Source organism: Triplophysa rosa, linkage group LG18 (assembly GCF_024868665.1).
Source record: "Triplophysa rosa linkage group LG18, Trosa_1v2, whole genome shotgun sequence".
Classification (NCBI taxonomy): Eukaryota; Metazoa; Chordata; class Actinopteri; order Cypriniformes; family Nemacheilidae; genus Triplophysa; species Triplophysa rosa.
Window position 1 is genome coordinate 696,258 of NC_079907.1, and position 20,932 is coordinate 717,189.

Consider the following 20,932-nt stretch of genomic DNA (forward strand, 5'->3'; position numbering starts at 1 on the left):
TATACAGGTTTGAAACAACCTGAGGGTGAGTAAGTGATGACAGATTTTTCATTTTTGGATGAACTGTCCCTTTAAAAGATTCTACGTTAAAGGCAGGGTAATCGTTTCTAAAAAATTGTTGTTGTTATTATAAATTTGGAAATTAGACAATGTTTTTCTCCAACGTCTCTCAGCCGGAACGCCTTCCGCTGGAAAGTCTTTATGATATTTATGCGGGTCCCAGCTCCTGCCTGACATTTATACTTATTTTCACACTTAAAATCCACAGAACCTTTGCTTTAAGTAATAAGACATAGCTTTTTCCACAGTCTTTCTAATGCCCACTTGCTCTCTTCCCTCCGTCAACATGAGTGGACACGCCCCTTACTGCTGATTGGCTACCTTTGGTCATGGCAGTTCATGGACCCTCTCAATAGTAAAGATATTAATATTAACAAGATGCGTCACTGCCATTGAAATGAATGCGGAGGAACGCAACGCTCAATATGGCCGCCCTACACATGCTTAGCATCTACAGCAAAATGAAAAAGAATGTTTTTTAAGCGCAGTTTTATCATAGGAAACAAACGTTATGGGACAGTTAACGTCATTTTTATATGTTGTTTTTAAAAATGTCGTTTGATTGGGATTTTAGCCGCCGATTGTAGAAATATCAGATGTGTCAGTTGTAATGATTGATGGTTGTGCCGGTCCGGTTGTCCGGGGTCTCGTGTGTTTAGTCTGGAGCTCAACACAAAGTCACAAACACAGTCTGTCAGCATCACATCTGGTCACGTGGGCTGTTCTGGGAGTATATCCTGATAAACAACCGACTCCATGTCCTTAAAATACACACAGGACGTCCTCTCTGCTCTTTCATGACTCATCAGGTCTCAGATGTTCTCATAAAGAGAAAGAAAAATAGACACACATTTGTTGTGAATTGTTGACATGAAGTAAGAGGATAAAGCCACATATAGCTCACATCATTTGGTTTCGGGAAAGTTTGATGAGAAATCGTGAGTTTATATTGAGATCTGGTTTTGCTTCAGGGTCCAGAAGCTGAGGGTCTAAACTCAACCAGTCTGGACTCAACAGTCATAATGTTTGTGTGTGTGTGTGTGTGTGTGTGTTAGTCTGTGAGTCTGATTGAACGCGGGAATCCGTCTCGGAGTCTGGAGCAGGTGTGTCGCTGGGCAAACAGTCAGCAGAAACTGGACCCCGATCACGCCGAACATCACGATCACGCCATCTTCCTCACCAGGCAAGATTTTGGTCCCGCAGGTATGCAAGGTACTGTGTCTCTCTCGATCGAGGCTGTGCAGAGTAAGTGCTTCACACTAATTCTCTTCTGACGGTTGGCATCATGACACCGGGACACCACGTGAACCGGACAGTGACGCCAACCCGTAACAACCAAAAATACTCTTTTACCGCCGTGTTGCGAAGGAGAGTTTTTGGCATGTAGAAGAAAAATGTTGGTAGTTTAGTATTTTTGGTAGCTGCGACATCCCATCATCCATTTAGTGTACTAATATTCTTAGTTATTTCTCTCATGTTTGAATTGTTTTTTTTGCATGCTTTTAAAACTACGTAGGTTTATAAACACAAATAGTTTGTAAATTATTCGTTTAAATCAATTTAAACTGTGGCCTTTATTCGGGGTAGATTTCATTTGTGATGAATGCGGTGAGGGCTGTGATTGACAGGCGTACAGTCAGGGTGTACTGTACATTTACATTTTTTTATTTCTGACAAATGAATTCAATGATGTCTAACCAAAACATTTCCAATAGAAACATTATTAAACAGAACGTATGTTATTTTCCTCACAGCCTCAATTTTGTTTCAAATGAAATCTTTCTTCTGATAAAGTGCACAACTGAATAAAATACAACTTATACAAGAGATGAAGTGCATGTCGAAGTATAATAAGCGTTTGTGTTTTTCTGTGCTTATGTAATTTAAAAACCTTTAAAGAAATATAACGTTTGATGAAGTTGTTGTCCCATTACAAGTGTTCCATTAGCGTTTTTGGGACGAGTGTAATAAAAAAGACAGAATGAATGAAGGTCACGTCCTTGTTTGACGTCCACCCCGATCTTCACCCCCGATGCTCACTGAGACGTGACCTCTTGTCTTTGAAGTCCTGAGACTCTCTTCTGATGGATGTTGTAGGTTTTAAGATGTTTGTGTGAAGTTTAAAAGACGATCATGTATACCTGTTTCCTCTGCTGTTACTATGACTGCGGGTTGTGTTGTGCTCATAACATGGCAGTGGGTGCGTCCCGCAGTATTCAAACCTCAACCTTTTGCCCCCGTGAGCAAACATCACGCACTCGTTTCAACATTTAACCCTCAGGCCAAATATAGACGCACGCTTTCAAAAACATACATGTGAACGCGTTTGGGAAATGTGCACGTTGAGTTGTTTTTCGTACAGTAACAGAGTTGAACTTTTGCATTGAACATTTGTGTAAAACTTTAGTTTGTGTAGAAACTGAATGGCATTGTTAACCTGTCGTTCCATCACACTGTTGAATCATTATTTTCTGAGTGTCATTAACCTGAGTGTGAAATGATGTGGTAACAGGGCTGAAGCTCTGTTGTTGTACTGTCTTAATCTGTTTGTCACTTGTCGATTGTGGGACAGATTTAGTACACAGTATTATCTTTACATGACTTCCGCTTTTACACAACATCGCTTTTGCTGAATAATGCAAAGCTCACATCGACTTGAGTTTTATTTATCTGAGGTCAGCAGCGCTAGCTTGCTTTCTGACACAAACACCGCCTGCTTGCCTAAATATGTGTTTGACTTTCTGATCTTGTTAGGTAAAATATTCAATAACCTTCAGCATCCTTTATGGCTCATAGAAAGTGAAAATATCAGAAATGTGATGGAGGGATGCTGGACCGGCTGACTTGTTTTTGGTGCTTTAACAAAAGCACAGCGCTTCATAACTGCTAATATATCACATCTAAGGTGAAAGCTGGTCTGGATTGCTGGTTTAGAAGACTAGCCTAAACCAGCCCGGAACAGCAAACCACCTTAGAGAGTTTAAGTTTGTTTGTTTCAAGAGGGAAGCTTCTGCATCTTCTGCTTTTCATCTGCATGCCAAAGACTGTCCGTTTCATTCGCATGAATGATTGAGATGAGTCTGGACTGGGCTTTAAGCTGTGCTCGAGCGCTGCACATCTCTTGATCGAGTGGACTTCTCTGTTTGTGTTGTGTTGTGTTGTGTTGTGTTGTGTTGTGTTGTGTTGTGTTGTTATGTTTGTGTGTCTCAGGAGCGTCTCTGTATTGTGTGGGATTGATTTTAACAGTTGCTTGTGCTCCTGACGGAGACTCAGAGCTATAAAAATATAAACTAAACAGCACATGTACACATCTGGTCTTTGTTGAAATCAGTTTCAGAAAATTCCCCTATAAGAATGAATCTTGACCATCAGGGAAAAATACTGTAGTATGCTATTGTATTTACTCTGGTAAACTGTAGTATAGTGGTTTTGAAACTTCCTATTGTAAAAATGTGACCCTGGAGCACAAAACCAGTTTTAAGTAGCATGGCAATATTTGTGGCAATAGCCAAGAATACATTGTATGGGTCAAAATTATCCATTTTTATTTTATGCCAAAAATCATTAGGATATTAAGTAAAGATCATAGATATAAAAACTAGATGCCGCATTAGCATCTGTTTCTATGGGCCGCTATACGTAGGTCGTCCGCCATATTGGAACGGTGCGACTGTGTATGATTATGAAAACATATTTATTGTTGTGTAAACTCAAACATTATATCTGCTACACTAACACATTACAACAATGAAAGGTTATCCCATTTTGTGGGAATTTAAATCCCCGTGGCTTTCCCAGCCATGGCTGCACAGCGCAGTGTTGGGCCATTCTTGCAAACTGTGAGTGACGTCAGTGGACTGTTCCAAGATGGCGGACACGTCTACGTGCATGGAGCGCATGAATGCGGCATCTAGTTATATACAGTATATCGATGGTAAAAATCATGTTCCATGAAGATATTTTGTAAATTTCCTACCGAAAATATTTTTGTGAGTTGATGGAGCAAAATCGCTAACAAAAATGGACAGAAACGCCTACAAACATCACTCGCTGCTGTCGCTCTTTAGGTATGACCCGCTCAAGTTTGGTATGTATGTAAAGCTTTCGGGTTCATCTCCTCTCCACGACGGCATTACAGCGGTAAGCCAATAGAGTTAGCAACGGCCTGCTACAGCGCCTCTGATTAACAACTTTAAAGGCCATTTTCTCAATATTTTGATTTTTTTGCACCCTCACAGTGCCAAAAATAGTTTTAAAAAGGGTTTTAAATAGTTGTATATACAGTATTTACTACAGTTGATAACTTTACTATAGTTAGTACTACAGAACTAATGTCTGCAATGTACTACAGCTTTCATCATGTGGGATGGTTTTATTTTGTTAAAAGTGTAGTATTTTTTGTTGTTTTGTTGTTTTATTCATATTTTGAATTAGATTTATTTTTATTTTTGAAGTTCATGTTAATTTTAGTTCATTTAGAGTTCATTTTAACTTTCATTTATTTATAATTGTTTCATTTATTTTCAATTACTTATTTAAGTTTATTGCTAAGGCGACATTTTTATCAACAACATGATGGTTTAGTTTGTTTAAAATGAAAATGATTCAATTTATAATTCCTCTTATAAAGAATAATTTAAGAGCACATGAAATTACAGTTTTTTTGTGATATGTTCATCACGACACACATCCATTTTCTCACGTAGGGCCGTACACAAAATTTTTTCTGTGGTGTGTGTCAAAATTTGTGAAATTATTGACTAAACGCAACATTGCAATATCAAAATAAGTGAGGTGGCCAATCAGATGAAAGGAGGCGGGAGTTACTGGTTACAGAGCCGAGCACTGACCAATCAAATCAAAGAAGACGGAGCTACTGTCACGTCTTCAGCTGTAGTTCAGCAAGACGCTTCGGTATTAAAGTTGAAAGAGTGCTGTACAACACACGACATACTGTAAGTGACTAAAAACATTCAATAATTAACAACTGTTTAGTGTTTAACGGTAAAAATGTTGAACTTCTGACAGTATTCACTGATGCAAATGACAAAATGCTGATTTAGATTAAATATATGTAATTTACGTGATTCGTGTAATTTATAATTATCTGTCGATTCAGAGTTTTATTTGGGATAAGGTGAAGAATAATTGTGTGTGCATATTGTAAAGTAATTTAATGGTTATCAAGTAAATACATTAATTAAAAAAATGAATAAAAATAAAACATCCTCAAGGGCTGTGTGGCTTTAAAAGGGTGTTTATAGGTTGTGGTTGAAATAAAATAAGAATGATTTTTAAAATTAAAATTTTTGCAAATAGTTAAATGCATTGAACAATAAATTCCACAACCTTTGTATGGTCTGTGCTCAAAATTTAAAGGGACAGTTCACCTAAAATTGGAAGTAAAGAAATCATCAAATGTTTTGACAATCACAACACACTTGTCATGCGAGGTTCATGTGTTATTGTTTTTATGACATCCCTACATCCCAAGCTCAGCTTCAACTAATAGAATTGTGTGTGTTAGGTTTAAAGTGTGCGTGCAAATAATCAAACATTGACAATAGTCGATTGTATTGGGGACACAGGGGACCCCCAAATTAAATTCTGCTTGGGGCCCCCGTAAAGGCTTGGGCCGGCCCTGATGGTGTCTTTTAGTAGAAAGATGTTTCTAGAAGTCCCAGTCGTTCCTTGTACAGTAGTATAACATTTTTGATCTGATGTAGTTGAAAGCTCTCAGTGTGCAGCGTAAAGTGCTTGCGTCAAGAAGATTTGAGTTCACCTTTGACGTCTCACCTTGTGTCACATTCCAGCCCATCATCGTTTCACTTTGATCTCTGTTGCCCAGGTTACGCGCCGGTAACGGGCATGTGTCACCCGCTGAGGAGCTGCACGCTCAACCATGAAGACGGCTTTTCATCTGCGTTTGTGGTGGCGCACGAGACCGGACACGTGTGAGTTTATCCTGCTTCTCCTTCTGTGCGGCAACCATTGTCAACTTTATTTTGCTTACTTTGTCTTTCTCTTGAAAGGGTATTTCTACTAAAGATTGTAATGTAATCCTTAAAGCTATTTCACAACAAGTTCAAGCTGTAGAACATTTTATTAGGAAGCATATTGGGAGATGTTTCATGTTGGTTATGGGAACGTTGGCTGAACGTCTGACGCATAAGACACACCGCGATCTCGAAGCGCTTCAGGAGTTTTTGAGCATTTTCACACCCTTAACATGACACTGAACAAAACAATCTGTGATTACTACGTTTCCCAGCATTCAACACGTGATGTGATAACATATACATGATAAAGACTGTGGTGTACAACAGCGCCCCCTGTAGGTGGGACATCCTGAGATGTCATTCTTACACTTTTCAAAGATGGTTTTAGTTTTTCTACACCGTGAGGTCAAACTCTTCCTCCCTAACTCATCTCTGTTATTCTTTACTGTGGTCTCGTTCTTCATACACAACATCTACAGGATTCATCCGTCTTTCACTTCATTTAAAATGGTATTTTGTCAGTTTTATGTAGTCGAAGTCAAGCTACTTGATAGCTAAAAAGCGTGGGTTTTTAGTGTCCGGGTGTTCTGTGGTTCAGTTGTGTAATTGTTTGTTGTTGTTTGGCTCAGGTTGGGTATGGAACATGACGGTCAGGGGAACCGGTGTTCTGATGAGACCAGTATGGGCAGTATTATGGCTCCACTGGTTCAGGCAGCTTTCCACAGATATCACTGGTCACGCTGCAGTAAACAAGAGCTCAACAGATACATCCAGTGAGACATCCAAAACAACAACACGAATAGACGGAGAGATGCGAATGTGAATTGCAGTGTTGAGTTTCTCTTTCAGCTCGTACGACTGTCTGCTGGACGATCCGTTCGAGTTGAAATGGCCCAAACTCACAGAGCTTCCAGGGATAAATTACTCCATGGATGAGCAGTGTCGCTTCGACTTCGGCGTGGGATATAAGATGTGCACAGCTGTGAGTCTTCTGTTCTGTATACGTCTATATCTGATGGGCAGCATATGAGAGCTTTTAGTGTCAGATCTGACATGTGTAAAGTCTATTTGGATGCCATCGTAAAATCAAAACTGTCATGGTAGAAATCACTGGACAGCTTCTGTCTAGCGAACATCATTGACTGAATATGTTTGTGTTTTGTGTCCAGTTCCGCACGTTCGACCCGTGTAAACAGCTGTGGTGCAGTCATCCTGATAATCAATACTTCTGTAAGACAAAGAAAGGTCCTCCGGTGGACGGGACAGAATGTGCTCCGGGCAAAGTGAGTCCCGTCGCGCTTAAAGGGCTTTCTGAGATGTCCCTGTGTAGCAGGAAGAGCACTTTTCTCTCGCAGAAGATTTCGTGGGTTATGAAAGTGACAGAAGGTCATGTCTGAGGTCATCGTCATAGAGTTTCTCGCGACTGTATTTCGTTTATTTAGAGCAAAACCTCGAGACAATAATTGGCTTAACTGAAAAGAATCGAGTCAGATGACTGAACAAAAGCTTTTATAATTAAATTGATAAAATTGTCGAATTAATTAAAGTGGACAAGGTGTAAAATTCAACACATCACGTGCAAAAAATGTAAATGTTTGAAGTAAAAAATGACCATATAAAACAGCTTCAGTTTAAAAGCAGCAGAACAATGAACATTATAACATGTGAATATAATTAATTCATATATAATACATATAATTGTTGGAATAAATGGACAAAAATGGGGAGCAGTTTTTGGGAGAACTATTCCTTTAAACTATAAAGTAATGTGGTATCATAATCAGATTAATTTCTCTTTATATAAAATAATGTTCCCCATAAAGCTGATGTTTATATCAAAATATCATTGCATGTCAGTGATTTTCATCTAAATTGTTGTTTTGAATTGGATTTAATAAATCAATTTGATACAATTTGATTTATCGTTTGAACCGTCGGTTTAAAAGTTTGATTTATAATTAAGTTTGGAAAAAACTTCCAAAGCATTGAGTCGCTTTGCAAAATAAAACCGTTAAATTGATAAAAATATTGTAGGAAAATATAAGATTTGTTTTTGAGTAAAAACCCCGGATCTATATAATGAGTGGATTGCTCATGACGTCTTTCCACTGAAGCTGCCGCGCCGCCATGTTGGTATGCCCAAACGTATTACATTAATAGGGAGTTATCACATATTAGTGATAAACCAGTCACTTACAAGTCCCCGTTTTTATAAATGAAGTCTCACAGTACATTCTTACAACGCAAATGTCTTCAGCGGGTAAATGGTTCATCATTTAAAGTCGGGAGTGTTCCCGTCTTATTAGCTTATTAGTGAGTTACGTTCATTTTCATTTCAGTACGTTAGCGGACATATCAGTTCAGCAGACTAAGACCCGATTCACATTTCCTGTCTTTACCGCGTGCATATTCGTTATTTTAAATGTAGACGCGTGACAGGCGTGCGCAAATAGGGGGCGACGCGGTTGCGACGTGCATGCGGTGCAGTGGCCGTCGGCGCCGCATCGAGATGGAAATAGTTAAACTTTTCAGAGTGCCGCGCTCGCACCGCGTTTTCTGCACAGTTTTAGAGGCGAAATGTGAATCGGGCCTAACAAGACACCTCCACATATGACAAATGTGCTTATTCTGAAGTCTTAATACAGATAAATACAGGCTGTATATGTTCTTTAAGTCATGAAGCTTTATTTCTAAACATTTACACGTGCCAGTACAACACATTTCTACAGTTCTACACATTGATTTCTTTACCACGCTACTCTGCCCAAAATAAACATAAACATTGGAAAAACATCAGAAGTAACAATTCATTTAAACATATACGTGAAATTAAAACGTATGGTGTGCATAATAAGCTGAAAAACGGGTTGTTTCAGATGGTCGTGTTGACTGTAAGTCAATGGCGCTCTCTGTCAGTTGGGCATACCAAGATGGCGGCGCGATCGCTTCCTGCCGTTGGTTTAGCGTTGTCTCATTTCCATAGATCAGTGGGTAAAACCCCTGTAAGTTACACTGAAGTTCTCAGAGACTGAGACAGAAGAGAAATTTCCATCGGCTCCAGAAACATTGTGTTCTTCATCATTACACATCATTGACACTGTTCTCTCTCGCCTTTACCATCACAAACCTGCAGCGATGAAGTGTGAAGCACTACAAGCACTTCATCCACGTTAGGTTTAGTTCAAGTACTACTGCAGCTCATGCACGTGTTGTGTGCGTGTGTGCGTGTGTGTGTGTGTGTGTGTGTGTGTGTGTGTGTGTGTGTGTGTGTGTGTGTGTGTGTCAGTGGTGTTTTAAGGGTCACTGCATCTGGAGGTCGTCTCATCAGCCGTACGGTCATGACGGAGGTTGGAGTTCATGGGGAAAGTTGGGCTCGTGTTCTCGCACCTGCGGTGGAGGCGTCCGCTCACGCAGTCGGCAGTGTAATAACCCCGCGTGAGTCCCGTGTGTGTTCAAGCTCCGTCCGTCTGTGAGCTCGTGAGTGACTGAACTGCTCACGATCGTCTCGTGTGTGTCTCTGCAGTCCGGCGTACGGAGGTCGTGATTGTCCCGGCTCAACGTTTGATTATCAGATGTGTAACGCTGAAGACTGCCCCGGTCCGTATGAAGACTTCAGAGCTCAGCAGTGCATCCAGAGGAGCAACAAATACTACAATAACATCAAACACACCTGGCTTCCATATGAACATCCTGACGGTAACGTCAAACTCTCCCGGTTTCTCATCTGCGTCTCAGATAGTTCTCCGTCAGTAGAGTTTCAGTAGAGACGTCAACACTGTGTCAAACTGAGCTGAGATTCCTCTCGTCTGCGATCAAAAGTCAATCTTATCTCAATAATCTCAGTATCAACTCACACATTTCTCATCATCAAATTTACTCAACTCCAGATGATTTTATCTCTACAATCACCTCCAGACTCTTCGTGTGTTCACACAATCCCACTCTCATCTGATTCTCTTATTTCAGGAGGAACATCTGAGATGTAAATGAAACACACTGAGATCTCTGCATGTTTCCTCTGGTCTGGTTTCATGCGTGAGCGTGATGTCCGGTGAAGTTGAGTTCTGTGCAGATGTGGTCAGATAAACCTCTGGACTCAGTTTGACGCTGAAGTCACAGGAACTCAATGTTCTTGGCAGAACAGGAGAGAGAAAATAAAGATTGAAAGAAATGTGTTTAAACATGATGCACCGTCTCACTGTAACGTTAGTCAAATCATTTCGTCAGATTCTATCTTTGATGTCAGATGGTACAGTAGAGATGAATGGTCCGGTGACAGAAATCTGTCATTAACTCAGAATGTAGAAAATTCTGTTCTGGGATCTTTACCGCAGTAAACGCACAGTGAACATATTTCTCTCTCTCTTTGTGTTTTACTCAAAGTCATGATGGTGATGTCTAAAGGCTCGTGTGTGTCTGTGTGTTTGTGTGTGTCAGAGGCTCATAAGTGTGAGATGAGTTGCCGCTCTAAAGAGACAGATGAGGTTGTGTTCATGAATCAGGTGATGCACGACGGGACACGCTGCAGTTATTCTGACCTCTTCAGTGTGTGTGCACGAGGAGAATGTCTGGTGAGAAACACACGTGCACACACGCAAACACGCACATCACACACACACACACATACGCACACAAACATGGACGCACACACACAACACACATGCACACAACACACAACACACATGCACACACACACAACCATGCACATCACACACGCACACACATACGCACACAAACACGTACGCACACAAAGACGGACGCACACACACAACACCCATGCACACAACACACACAATGCACACACACACACGCGCACAACACACATGCACACGCGCACACACGCGCACACACACACGCACACACACAACACACATGCACACACACAACACACGCACACGAACACACATGTTGGGTTTCCATGTTTTATGGGGACATTCCATAGACACAATGGTTTTTATACTGTACAAACTGTATCTCATATTCCCTACCCCTAACAATCACACACAACTGTCTGCTCTTTTACATTTTCACAAAAGTTCATTCTGTATGATTTATAAGCTTGTTTCCTCATGGGGACCAAAACATGTCCCCACAAGGACAAGGGTTTTGGATATTGCCATCTTTGTGGGGACATTTTGTCCCCGTACCGTAGGGTTTACCCTTCCCACACACACAAGCTATTCAAAGATACTAACTCAAATCCTGAAAGAAAACTTTGAAACTTGAAAAATGTACGTGATTAGCGGTTGATAGTTAGTCAAATATAACTATTTGTTTGGTCAAATTTACTTCTGGAGTCAATTTTGTTTTATAAATCACAGCTAAATAAACACAAACACAGTGGATGTGTGTGTATGTGTGTGATTTGTAGAGAAAGGTTTACACAGAGTCATGAACACACTGACATGAATATGAATGATATATATATTGTGTGTGTGTGTGTGTCAGAACGTAGGTTGTGATAAGGAGGTTGGCTCTTATAAACAAGAAGATAAATGCGGTGTTTGTGAAGGGGATAATTCACACTGTCGCACCGTCAAACTCATGCTCACCAAAACACCCAAGAAGACAGGTAAACAAACCAAAACCTTCAATCTCACAAACACACATTTCCTTCACCGTGGAAGAGTTCGTTTGTCTGTCCTGACGCGTGAACGGTGACACACAAACAGATGTGAGAAGCAGCAGACCAGCTGTTCTGAAAATCAATCCTGGTTTTACTATAGTGACAGCCTAGAATATGATTCTGATTATAAAACTTTCCTTTATTTGAGAAATGTTTAAGTCGCCTTGCGTGACATGATGACGTTTGTTGTGAGTTGTGTTCATCTGATATGATGTCTTTGTGTACGTGTGTGTTTGTCAGGATTGTTGAAAATGTTTGACATTCCTGTGGGAGCGCGGCACATCGTGATCGAAGAGAATGACACGTCCCCGCACATGATCGGTGAGTTCATACTCGTGGATTCAGTGACAAGAGTTTAGTGGAGATCAGATCAGACTTCATGTCTCAGTGAGAGTCGTCCGATCACGTGAAAATTGAGCTCAAATCAGCTCGTGTTGAGAAGTCCAACAACAGTTTGTGCAGTCAGACACACGTGAATTCAAATCTCCCAGAATTCATCTGTTCGGCCTGCACTGAAGATCATTATGATGTCATACATTTACGGCTGCCATCCCACTTAAACTCTTCATGTGTTATCGTGACCCTGCGTGTAATGTTGAATTAAACACACTCGACGCAGTGACATGCACACAAACACTTTTACACAAGAGGGATTTCAGTTCTGTTATTGTGTTTTCCACTCCGGTGCATCCTCAGGGGTCTCTATAGCAAACATTAGTATTCAGTTTAGTAGTTAAACTCCTAGATACTGTACCTGTTAGTGTTTTTAAATCACACCATAGTAAGTGCTAAATTCTACTATAGTATTCACTACACTAATATTACGCAATACTGCCGTGTACGTTAACACAATGTTGTGAGTACTGTAATACACTACAGTATACTTCCGTTTACTATAGTTAATGTCACTACAGTATTTACTACAGATTATCAGGTCACTAGAGTACATAACATTATAGTTAACATTAACAAAGTGTAGCGATTACTATAATATACTACAGAAGACTACAATTATCTACAGTTTAGTATAGTACATGTTGACATGTACTATGGTATTCAATGCATTTACCGTAGTACTGTATATATTTACAACATATTGTGATTAGTACTGTATACTGCCATTTACTATAAGTATACAACAGTATTTATTGCAGTTTATTTGGTCACTAGGGTTAATACTACAGAATACTATAGTAAACCTTAACACAGTGTATGAACTATTATAATATACTAAAGTTTACTACAGTTTACTATAGTAAATATTCAAGTACACTACAGTGTTTACTAGAGTTTATTAGGTATATATTGTGATTACTACAGTTTACTATAGTAAATATTCAAGTACACTACAGTGTTTATGACACAGAATACTAGACATGAACAAAGTGTAGTGATTACTATAATATACTATAGTTTACTATAGTACATGTTGAAATATACTATGGTATTCACTACATTTAATGTAGTATATATTAACAAAATATTGTGATTGCTAAAACACTCAAGTGTTTTGTCATGTGACATGTGGTGGAGCTCAGTTGCAGGCTGTTTTGTTTTTGATGTAGTCTTGTTTGTTTGGTTTTAACTGGTTGTTTGTTGTTTTTGGATTTAAAGCGCTTTGTGAAACAAGCGTGTGCTTCACAAATAAACAAATGAAATGCATTCGTGGAATTCTGATAAACCCTGTGTGAGAGACTTTTATTCTCGGCTGTAATTCTTCTGTGTGTTCATCAGCCGTTAAGAATCAGGTGACTGGCAGTTTCATCCTGAACGCTAAAGGTGAAGAAACACAATCTAAGAGTTTCATCGAGAACGGTCTGGAGTGGGACTATTCCCTGGCAAACCACAGAGAATCGCTGAAAACCAGCGGACCGCTTCATGAAGGCATCGTGGTTCTGGTGAGTGAGACACAGATGGGATGATGTTTGTGTTGTACGTCAGGTGTTCAGGTGAAGATGTGTGTGTGTGTGTGTGTGTGTGTGTGTGTGTGTGTGTGTGTGTGAGCAGGTGGTCCCGCAGGCGGAGGACACAAAGATCAGTTTGAGCTACAAATACATCATTCATGAAGATCTCCTGCCCGTCATCAACAACAACAACGTGCTGCTCTCTGAACTCGACACGTATGAGTGGGCACTGAAGAGCTGGTCACAGTGTTCCAAACCCTGCGGAGGAGGTGCGTGTGTGTGTGTGTGTGACGTGTGTTTGATCATGTGACGACAGGAGTGTCCGTGAGGAAAAGAAACATTTGCATAGACATCAATGAGATTAAATGGAGAGCGAATGGAAACGTAACTCTTTGCTTTAATCTGCGTCTCAGATGTTTCTCCTGAGAAAAGAGTCAGAAATCTGTCAAATGTGTGTGTCGTGAGAGTTTGAGAAGAGATGTCAACAGTGTGTCAAACTGAGCTCAGATGTGTCTCGTCTGCAATCAAAAGTCAATCTTATCTCAATAATCTCAATATCAACTCACACATTTCTCATCACATTGACTCGAATCCAGATGATTTCACCTCTCCAATCACCTCCAGACTCTTCGTGTGTCTCAGCAATCACACTCTCACTTGTTTCTCTTTTCATTTCTCCAAAGAGAAAATTGAGACTTAAATGAGACATAACTGAGATCTCCATCAGATCTCTTGAGCTATCTGATAACATCTGAGAATATCCAAATAACATTCTCCTCTGGTGTTGTTGTCAGGAGTTCAGTACACTAAATACGGCTGTCGGAGGAAAAGTGACGGACGTTTGGTTCCCAGGAACTTCTGTGAGGTCAACAAGAAGCCAAAACCCATCCGTAAACGCTGTAACACAAACAACTGCAGCCAACCCACGTGAGTCCATCAGATGATCTGCTGCCGTTCCTCGTTTATTCTCTCTCATGTGTTTGTAAACCTGCTTGGGACTCTTTCTTTAGCGGAACACAAGAGAAGATATTTCAAGAAATGTCTCAGTGGTTTTGTGTTCATATAATGGAAGTCAACGGGGTTCAGTGTTGTTTATGGTGACCCACGTGCCATGTTTCCCAGACGCGTCCTGGTCAGGATTTTGGGGAGGTCGCATTTGTCCACCGCATACGTCATCGAGGTTCCCACATTTCAGTGAAAAAAGCATCAATTGAACATTTATTTCTCTTATTCTTACCTTAAAAAAATAACGGTTGCTTTTCTGAAATTAAATCTGAAACAATAAACCACGATGAGGTATGCGGCGGACAAGCGTGACCTCCAGAGGACGCACCCGAGATCCTGACCAGGACGTGTCCGGGGAAAAATGGCATTCTTCAAAATATCTTCTTCTGTGTTCTGATGCAGAAACTCATGCAGGTTTGACATGACATGAGGAGGAATACATGATGACAGAAATGAACTGTCCCGCTGCGAAGCTAAAATCTGTAAAGATCAACAGCTCCGTTTTTCTCTGTGTGTGTGTGTGTGTGTGTGTGTGTGTGTGTGTTCAGGTGGGCTGTGGAGGAGTGGGGTCCGTGCAGTAAGTCCTGTGGGAAGTTGGGACATCAGACTCGTGTGGTTCAGTGTATGCAGCCGCTTCAGAACGGCACCAACAGAGCCGTGCACACGAAATACTGCACGAGTGAACGTCCTGAGAACCGCCGGACCTGTAACATCACCACCTGCCCGTCTCAATGGAGGACTGGAGCCTGGTCACAGGTGTGTGTTGATTACTCCATATATACTGTAAACAACACCAGACATTGAAATATCTGCCCGTCTGTGGACGTGTAAAAGACAGAAACCTGCATTAACACAGAAGGTGAGGTGATTCCTCTGCTTTTTTAAACACTTTAGGGTCAGAATCATCTGTTTGATAAATACAACACTGTTATCTAAATAGAACCTACAATTAAAGATATCTGTGCAAAAATCACCCTGGATGAGCTTTTGACTTATATTTATTTAGTTATGCAATCACACAAGCGCAATATCATAGCAGTGTTGATTTTCAAGTCATGTTGATTTTATACAACAGTTAATTAAATAAGAAATTAATTGTAAGATATATTTTATGGACAACATTGTCTGTTTTGCTGATTTTTCTACAAAAATATGACCTAGAAAGCCTCAGGAGAGGTGTTGCGCGTCTCTGAGGAACACACAGCTGGTTTCCTTTCTAAATGAATATGTTTCTTGCAGGAATCAATTGGGCGAGTCAATAAATCAGTGGCTCGTTCATTCATAAAGCATCCTGAAGGAATTCAGTGAATCTAATGAATTAATGACAGTTATCGCCACCTACTGGCAGCGTTTAATTCTTCAAAGAATTTGAACAGTATTAAAATAATAAAGTTAAATAATAACAATACTAATAAATTGGTGATGGTTTTCCCAATAAAAAAATGGCTTATTTACATTTACTTACCCTTATGTCGTTTCAAACTTGGATGACTATTTCTTTGGGGGAAAAGGAAGATATTTCTTAAGAATGTTAGTAACCCAACTGTTTTGGTCTTTAATTATAATAATTCAGCTTTTGAAAAGAACGAAATTATGGCCGTTTTAGCTTCTGAACATCTGAAGCTACTTTCTGTGTTGTCTTTTTATGGCTTTAAATAATATTTTCGCCCCAAAGTGATGTTTGATTAAGTTGCGATTAATTAGATTAATTAATCGCAACATCTTGTAATTAATTAGATTAAAAAGTTTAAACGCTTCACAGTTGTAATATTTATATATATATATATTTTATTAGTGTGTAGTGTATGTAAGTATTTATAAATTCATATACTGCTGTGGAAAAAATAAAGACACCCTTCTAAATATTAATTTAATCATCATTTCTAGATGTATTGTGCTCATTTCAGTCCAGTGTTTGTTGAATTTCAACCAAATCAAACCTCAGGAGTGACATAAAGTCATCCAGCAGACTGACAGCATGACAAGACACGTGACAACTGAGATCAGAATCCAGATTATCACATAAAACAATTGTTTTGAACTTTTCCTAAATACATGTAGAAATATGACAGTTGTTTTGCTTAAAAGTGAGTCTGAACTTGTTTTCTTGAGGTCTAAAAAAATACGGAGCATCTTTACTGTTATTTCTCACCTGTTTCTCCAGTTCTCATCAAAGCAATATTTTTACTTGAAATTTGGGAGAAATATTTTTAGGAGTTCAGAGAATGAAACAAAAATGATAATTTTACCTAAACAATGTTGTAAATTTAGAAAAAGTGAGAATAATTTTGAAACAATCTCGTATTTCTTTCCATGGCTGTATATGTGCACTTCTTACAAATCAATGTAACTATTTTGTTTGATTATTTTGTTTGATGTTTTCATTCTGTATTTTTTGTGAAAGCAATTAACATACATACATAACACCTAACCAGTTAAAAAGTTGATAACGCGCTTTACAATACGCTTGTTTTTGTTAACATTAGTAAATGCATGAACTAACCTGAACTAACGATGAGTAATATAGTGTAGCTGTTTATCTTTAATGAATGCTTGTTAACGCACAATTATTTATGTTAGTTCATGGTGCATTAACTAATGTTAACAGTTCCAACTTTTGTTTTTAAAATGTGTTGTTTATTGTTGGCTCTTGTTATCTAACACATCATCTAATTCTTAACAAAACAGCCTTTGAATGCCTTTGAGTGAAATTCTTGATTAAAGAATTCAAATAAATATCATTTTTATATCTAAAAAAGTCATTATTTGAGAAGCTGTAAATAAAGAGTTGTATTGATGTAAACATTGTGCGGGTGTGATGTGTTTACTGTAGTGTTCGGTGAGTTGTGGAGATGGGATTCGACAGCGTCAGGTGATCTGTAGAGCGGCAGACAGCAGTCCGGCTCGCTGTGACGGAGAGAAACCAGAATCTGTGTCCGTCTGTAAACTCTCACCCTGCACAGGTCTGAAGTCTCACATCATTCTCTAAAGTCATCTTTCAGCTGTACACTCACTTCCTGTTTGACGGGAAATGACTTCTGTTTTAGGGGAGTTTCCTGTTCCGACTGCTGAGACAGATTTACTGGACAATTTCACCGCAGATGGAGAGAAACTTCCAGAAAACACTGTGGATAAAATCTCCAGTAAGTGATTGATGGATGTTATTCGGCTCATGATTCTTCTGACAGGCACATTTGATTTTACAGGATTTAAGAGGGCTGTTTGACATCAGAGATGATCATAAGTGATCAACACATCTTTCATACTCGAGTTTTGTTTAAATCAATGAAAAAAATGATTCTGAAATTAAGTCTTAATATTTTGCACAATTTTCTGCCACCTAAATGCATTTATGTTTACAGACTTTTGATATTAATGAAAAACACTGATTAAGGCCGTGTTCAGACTTGACTTCTTTTTCGAAGCTGCTAGCGTCTGTTTGACATTATAATCCTGTGGAGTAAACCGTGTTTTCAAAAAACGTCCCGAGCGCTTTTCTAAACGCCAGCGCCGGCGTCTTTTTCTGCAGCTCAGAGCGTCTTTTGAGGTTGAAAAAACTTTTCAGAAAAAAAACGCCCTAAGTCAAGCTCCTTTTCACACCTAACCAATGACAGAGACCTGTCGTTTCCATAACGTGATTGGTCGAGGCGGCTCAAGCTCGAAAAAATTCAATGGTGGCCGAAACGCCCGTTGGAGCATAGTTTTGTATAAATGTAAGTTTAATTTTCACTTTCAACAACTTCTGATTGCATTTCTAGGGAGAAATTATGTAGTTTTTAAATATGTGATTAGTTGTTGCAAAGACGCTCTCTGTTTGTAATTCAAATAGACTTCCATCACGCTGCCTATCTGATTCTCGGGGCTGCCCTCGTGCACAGATGCTGATGAAGTCATGGCGTACGGCTGCTGTTTGTAACCAAATGCGGCCAGCATTTTTTTTTTACAAAAAAAGAACACATTATAATTTTACATTTTGTCCACACCGGATGCAGTGCGATGTTACAAACCCATGAAGAACAAGCAGGTTGTCATGTCGCGTCGCGTCCGGTGTAAGAAGATATGATTTTTTACAGATTTTTTTTAAAGGTAATTCACTAAATGACATCATCGCTCAGATTTTCATTGTGCTTTTTTCTGCGTTCATTTCACATTTCATCTGAAGAAGTTCTTTGCGTTAGACAAACTGTTTCCCCGAATAATAGATTGAAACAGAAAAGGCGATGTTTGTAGTAAATTATATGTGTATGTACTCCATATAATATTCCCGAGAACCAATAAGATTCCAAAAGATTTTCTGACCACCTCATTTTAAGATGTTGATTTGTTGTCGTTGTGTCTCAGATGAGCCGTGTCTGGGTGATAAATCCATCTTCTGTCAGATGGAGGTTTTGGCGCGGTACTGCTCTATCCCGGGCTATCACAAGCTGTGCTGCGAGTCCTGTAACAGGAAGTCAGGTGTCAGCACCGTTTCTCCAGACCTTCACCCTCCGTTCTCCTGGCTCCCAGATTTCACTTTCCCTTCTGTACCTCAGACGAGTCCCGCTCCCACACGACAGACGTCCGCCTCACCGGCCACAGCCGCTCCACTCCTCCACACCACTAAAGCAAGCGTCAGACGCACCCGGCCGGACCTCACTTCTGCCATCACGAGCCCTAAACCAGACGAGGCGTCTTCTCTCCGCGCACCCACCAATGCCTCATTTACACTCCAGAACTCAACCTCATCTCTACCTCCAGAGCTCGGTGGGAACAGCACATCACATCCCGCCCAGAACAGCACGGTGGACTCCGTCCCTACCAGCAGGAGAAACAGGGAGGATTCGGCGGCGGACGAGACGGACACGATGGACATGAACTCACCGGTCACATGATCACCAGACGGAGCAACAAATATTCTCTTTATCAGTAAAATCATCCAAAAAACAACATACATTTGCTCAAAGCATGGCTGAAGATGATCTCTAAATCCCTCTGCATTTAGAGCTGAAAAAAGAGCATGTGAAGTAAAACGGGAACAAATGTCCTCCTGGAGTAAATGCATGTTGTTTTAAGGATGTTTCGATATTTCTACTGGAACACAAAGTATGTTTTACATCCGTGACATCTCTCGTGTGGATGCAGAGCCGTGATTGGTTACCTCAGAAGTCTTTGATGTCATCTAGCCCTTCCACTGCACTTCCCACGATTCTCTGCTTTATATGGAATTAAATGAAACGGAAAACAATTGCAGGTGCTGTTATTTCAAAGGTGTCGGGGTTGACTGCGTCAGTATCGGTGTTGATTTTCAATCTGCTGTTTGGACTCGACGACAGATGTCACCCTCGTCACCTCTGTTTGTTCATTGTTTACGATGCTATGTAATGTTTGTTCTGTGGTGATGACAGAATTACCCATAATTCATGGCAACGATGGCGCTGTCATTACGTGTTGCTACACAAAACTACTTGAGCATTAGAAAGCAAGCAGTGGATTTGAGTTTGTCGCCTTCATGTTGATGGACATGTTGTTGGTTTGCATCAAATGAATCTAATGTGACGCATCTGTTCACCTGTGAAATGATAAGCACCTCTAATGCATGTCCTGCAGTGTTGTTGTTGTTGTTTTTTGTGTGTGTACGCTTTAAAAGTCAAAGAAAAAAGTTTTGATATTTTAATGTTTGAGTTTTTCAGGTGATGTATATAGTGTAAATAAATGTGAGGAGCGTCTGGTGGTCTGGATGAGGGTCCGCTCTCTCTCTCTCTCTCTTTGTGGTTTCATCTGATTTCTGTATTGTATAGTACTTGTATATACGTGAATGAGAGCTTTAAGTTTTAATATTTATTACATTAAGTTGTAGGAAGTTGAAATACAGGAAAATATACACATAAAAAAAAGAATTTGTTTTCTCTTTTTTTAACCTGTTTCTCAGACAGATTTCACCTCGTAATCTTCATTTCTTGACCGTTTTTGAAGTTTTTTTTGTCACTCTTGACATTCATTGAAGACAATATCTATATAAATAGGAATGCATATTTTTTCAAACACAATGACGGTGAATTTTAAATCATTTCATTACTTTGCTTTAAAGTGATTAAAAATAGAGTTTCTGCACTTTTCCTTGTCATGTTTTATTCCACCAAAAGATCAGTAAGGTAAGAAGGTGCCAAGCCATTCAGAGCTTTATAACCCATTAAAAGGACTTTTAAGTCGATTCTGCAGCGGAGTTTCATGTCACCTGTCAGACGTGTCGCCGGCCCTTTTCAAGTAAATGAAATGAAATGGACCCATGCTGTGTCATTTTATTTTTCTTTTCAATTCAAATGATTTGTGCGTGACCGCTGGTACACGCGGAGGGGTAG

At 39.8% G+C, this 20,932-nt stretch overlaps 1 protein-coding gene across 3 annotated transcripts in view; it reads left to right on the forward strand.

Moving 5' to 3' along the window:
- LOC130569222 (A disintegrin and metalloproteinase with thrombospondin motifs 14) overlaps positions 1–20,679 on the forward strand; it is a 40,146-nt gene extending 19,467 nt beyond the window's left edge. The window contains exons 6-22 of one of the 3 annotated variants that reach the window (XM_057358716.1): positions 1,116–1,272; positions 5,909–6,014; positions 6,689–6,832; positions 6,909–7,041; positions 7,229–7,342; positions 9,346–9,494; positions 9,583–9,755; positions 10,497–10,630; positions 11,508–11,631; positions 11,926–12,006; positions 13,420–13,583; positions 13,693–13,858; positions 14,384–14,516; positions 15,143–15,350; positions 17,428–17,557; positions 17,642–17,737; positions 18,936–20,679. In XM_057358716.1, coding sequence (XP_057214699.1) covers positions 1,116–1,272; positions 5,909–6,014; positions 6,689–6,832; positions 6,909–7,041; positions 7,229–7,342; positions 9,346–9,494; positions 9,583–9,755; positions 10,497–10,630; positions 11,508–11,631; positions 11,926–12,006; positions 13,420–13,583; positions 13,693–13,858; positions 14,384–14,516; positions 15,143–15,350; positions 17,428–17,557; positions 17,642–17,737; positions 18,936–19,465 — 2,742 coding nt within the window. In that variant the 3' untranslated portion in view covers positions 19,466–20,679. The remainder of the gene's footprint in view (positions 1–1,115; positions 1,273–5,908; positions 6,015–6,688; positions 6,833–6,908; positions 7,042–7,228; positions 7,343–9,345; positions 9,495–9,582; positions 9,756–10,496; positions 10,631–11,507; positions 11,632–11,925; positions 12,007–13,419; positions 13,584–13,692; positions 13,859–14,383; positions 14,517–15,142; positions 15,351–17,427; positions 17,558–17,641; positions 17,738–18,935) is intronic. The other 2 variants (XM_057358717.1, XM_057358718.1) reach the window with 2 other exon arrangements.
- The last annotated feature ends 253 nt before the right edge of the window (positions 20,680–20,932 follow it).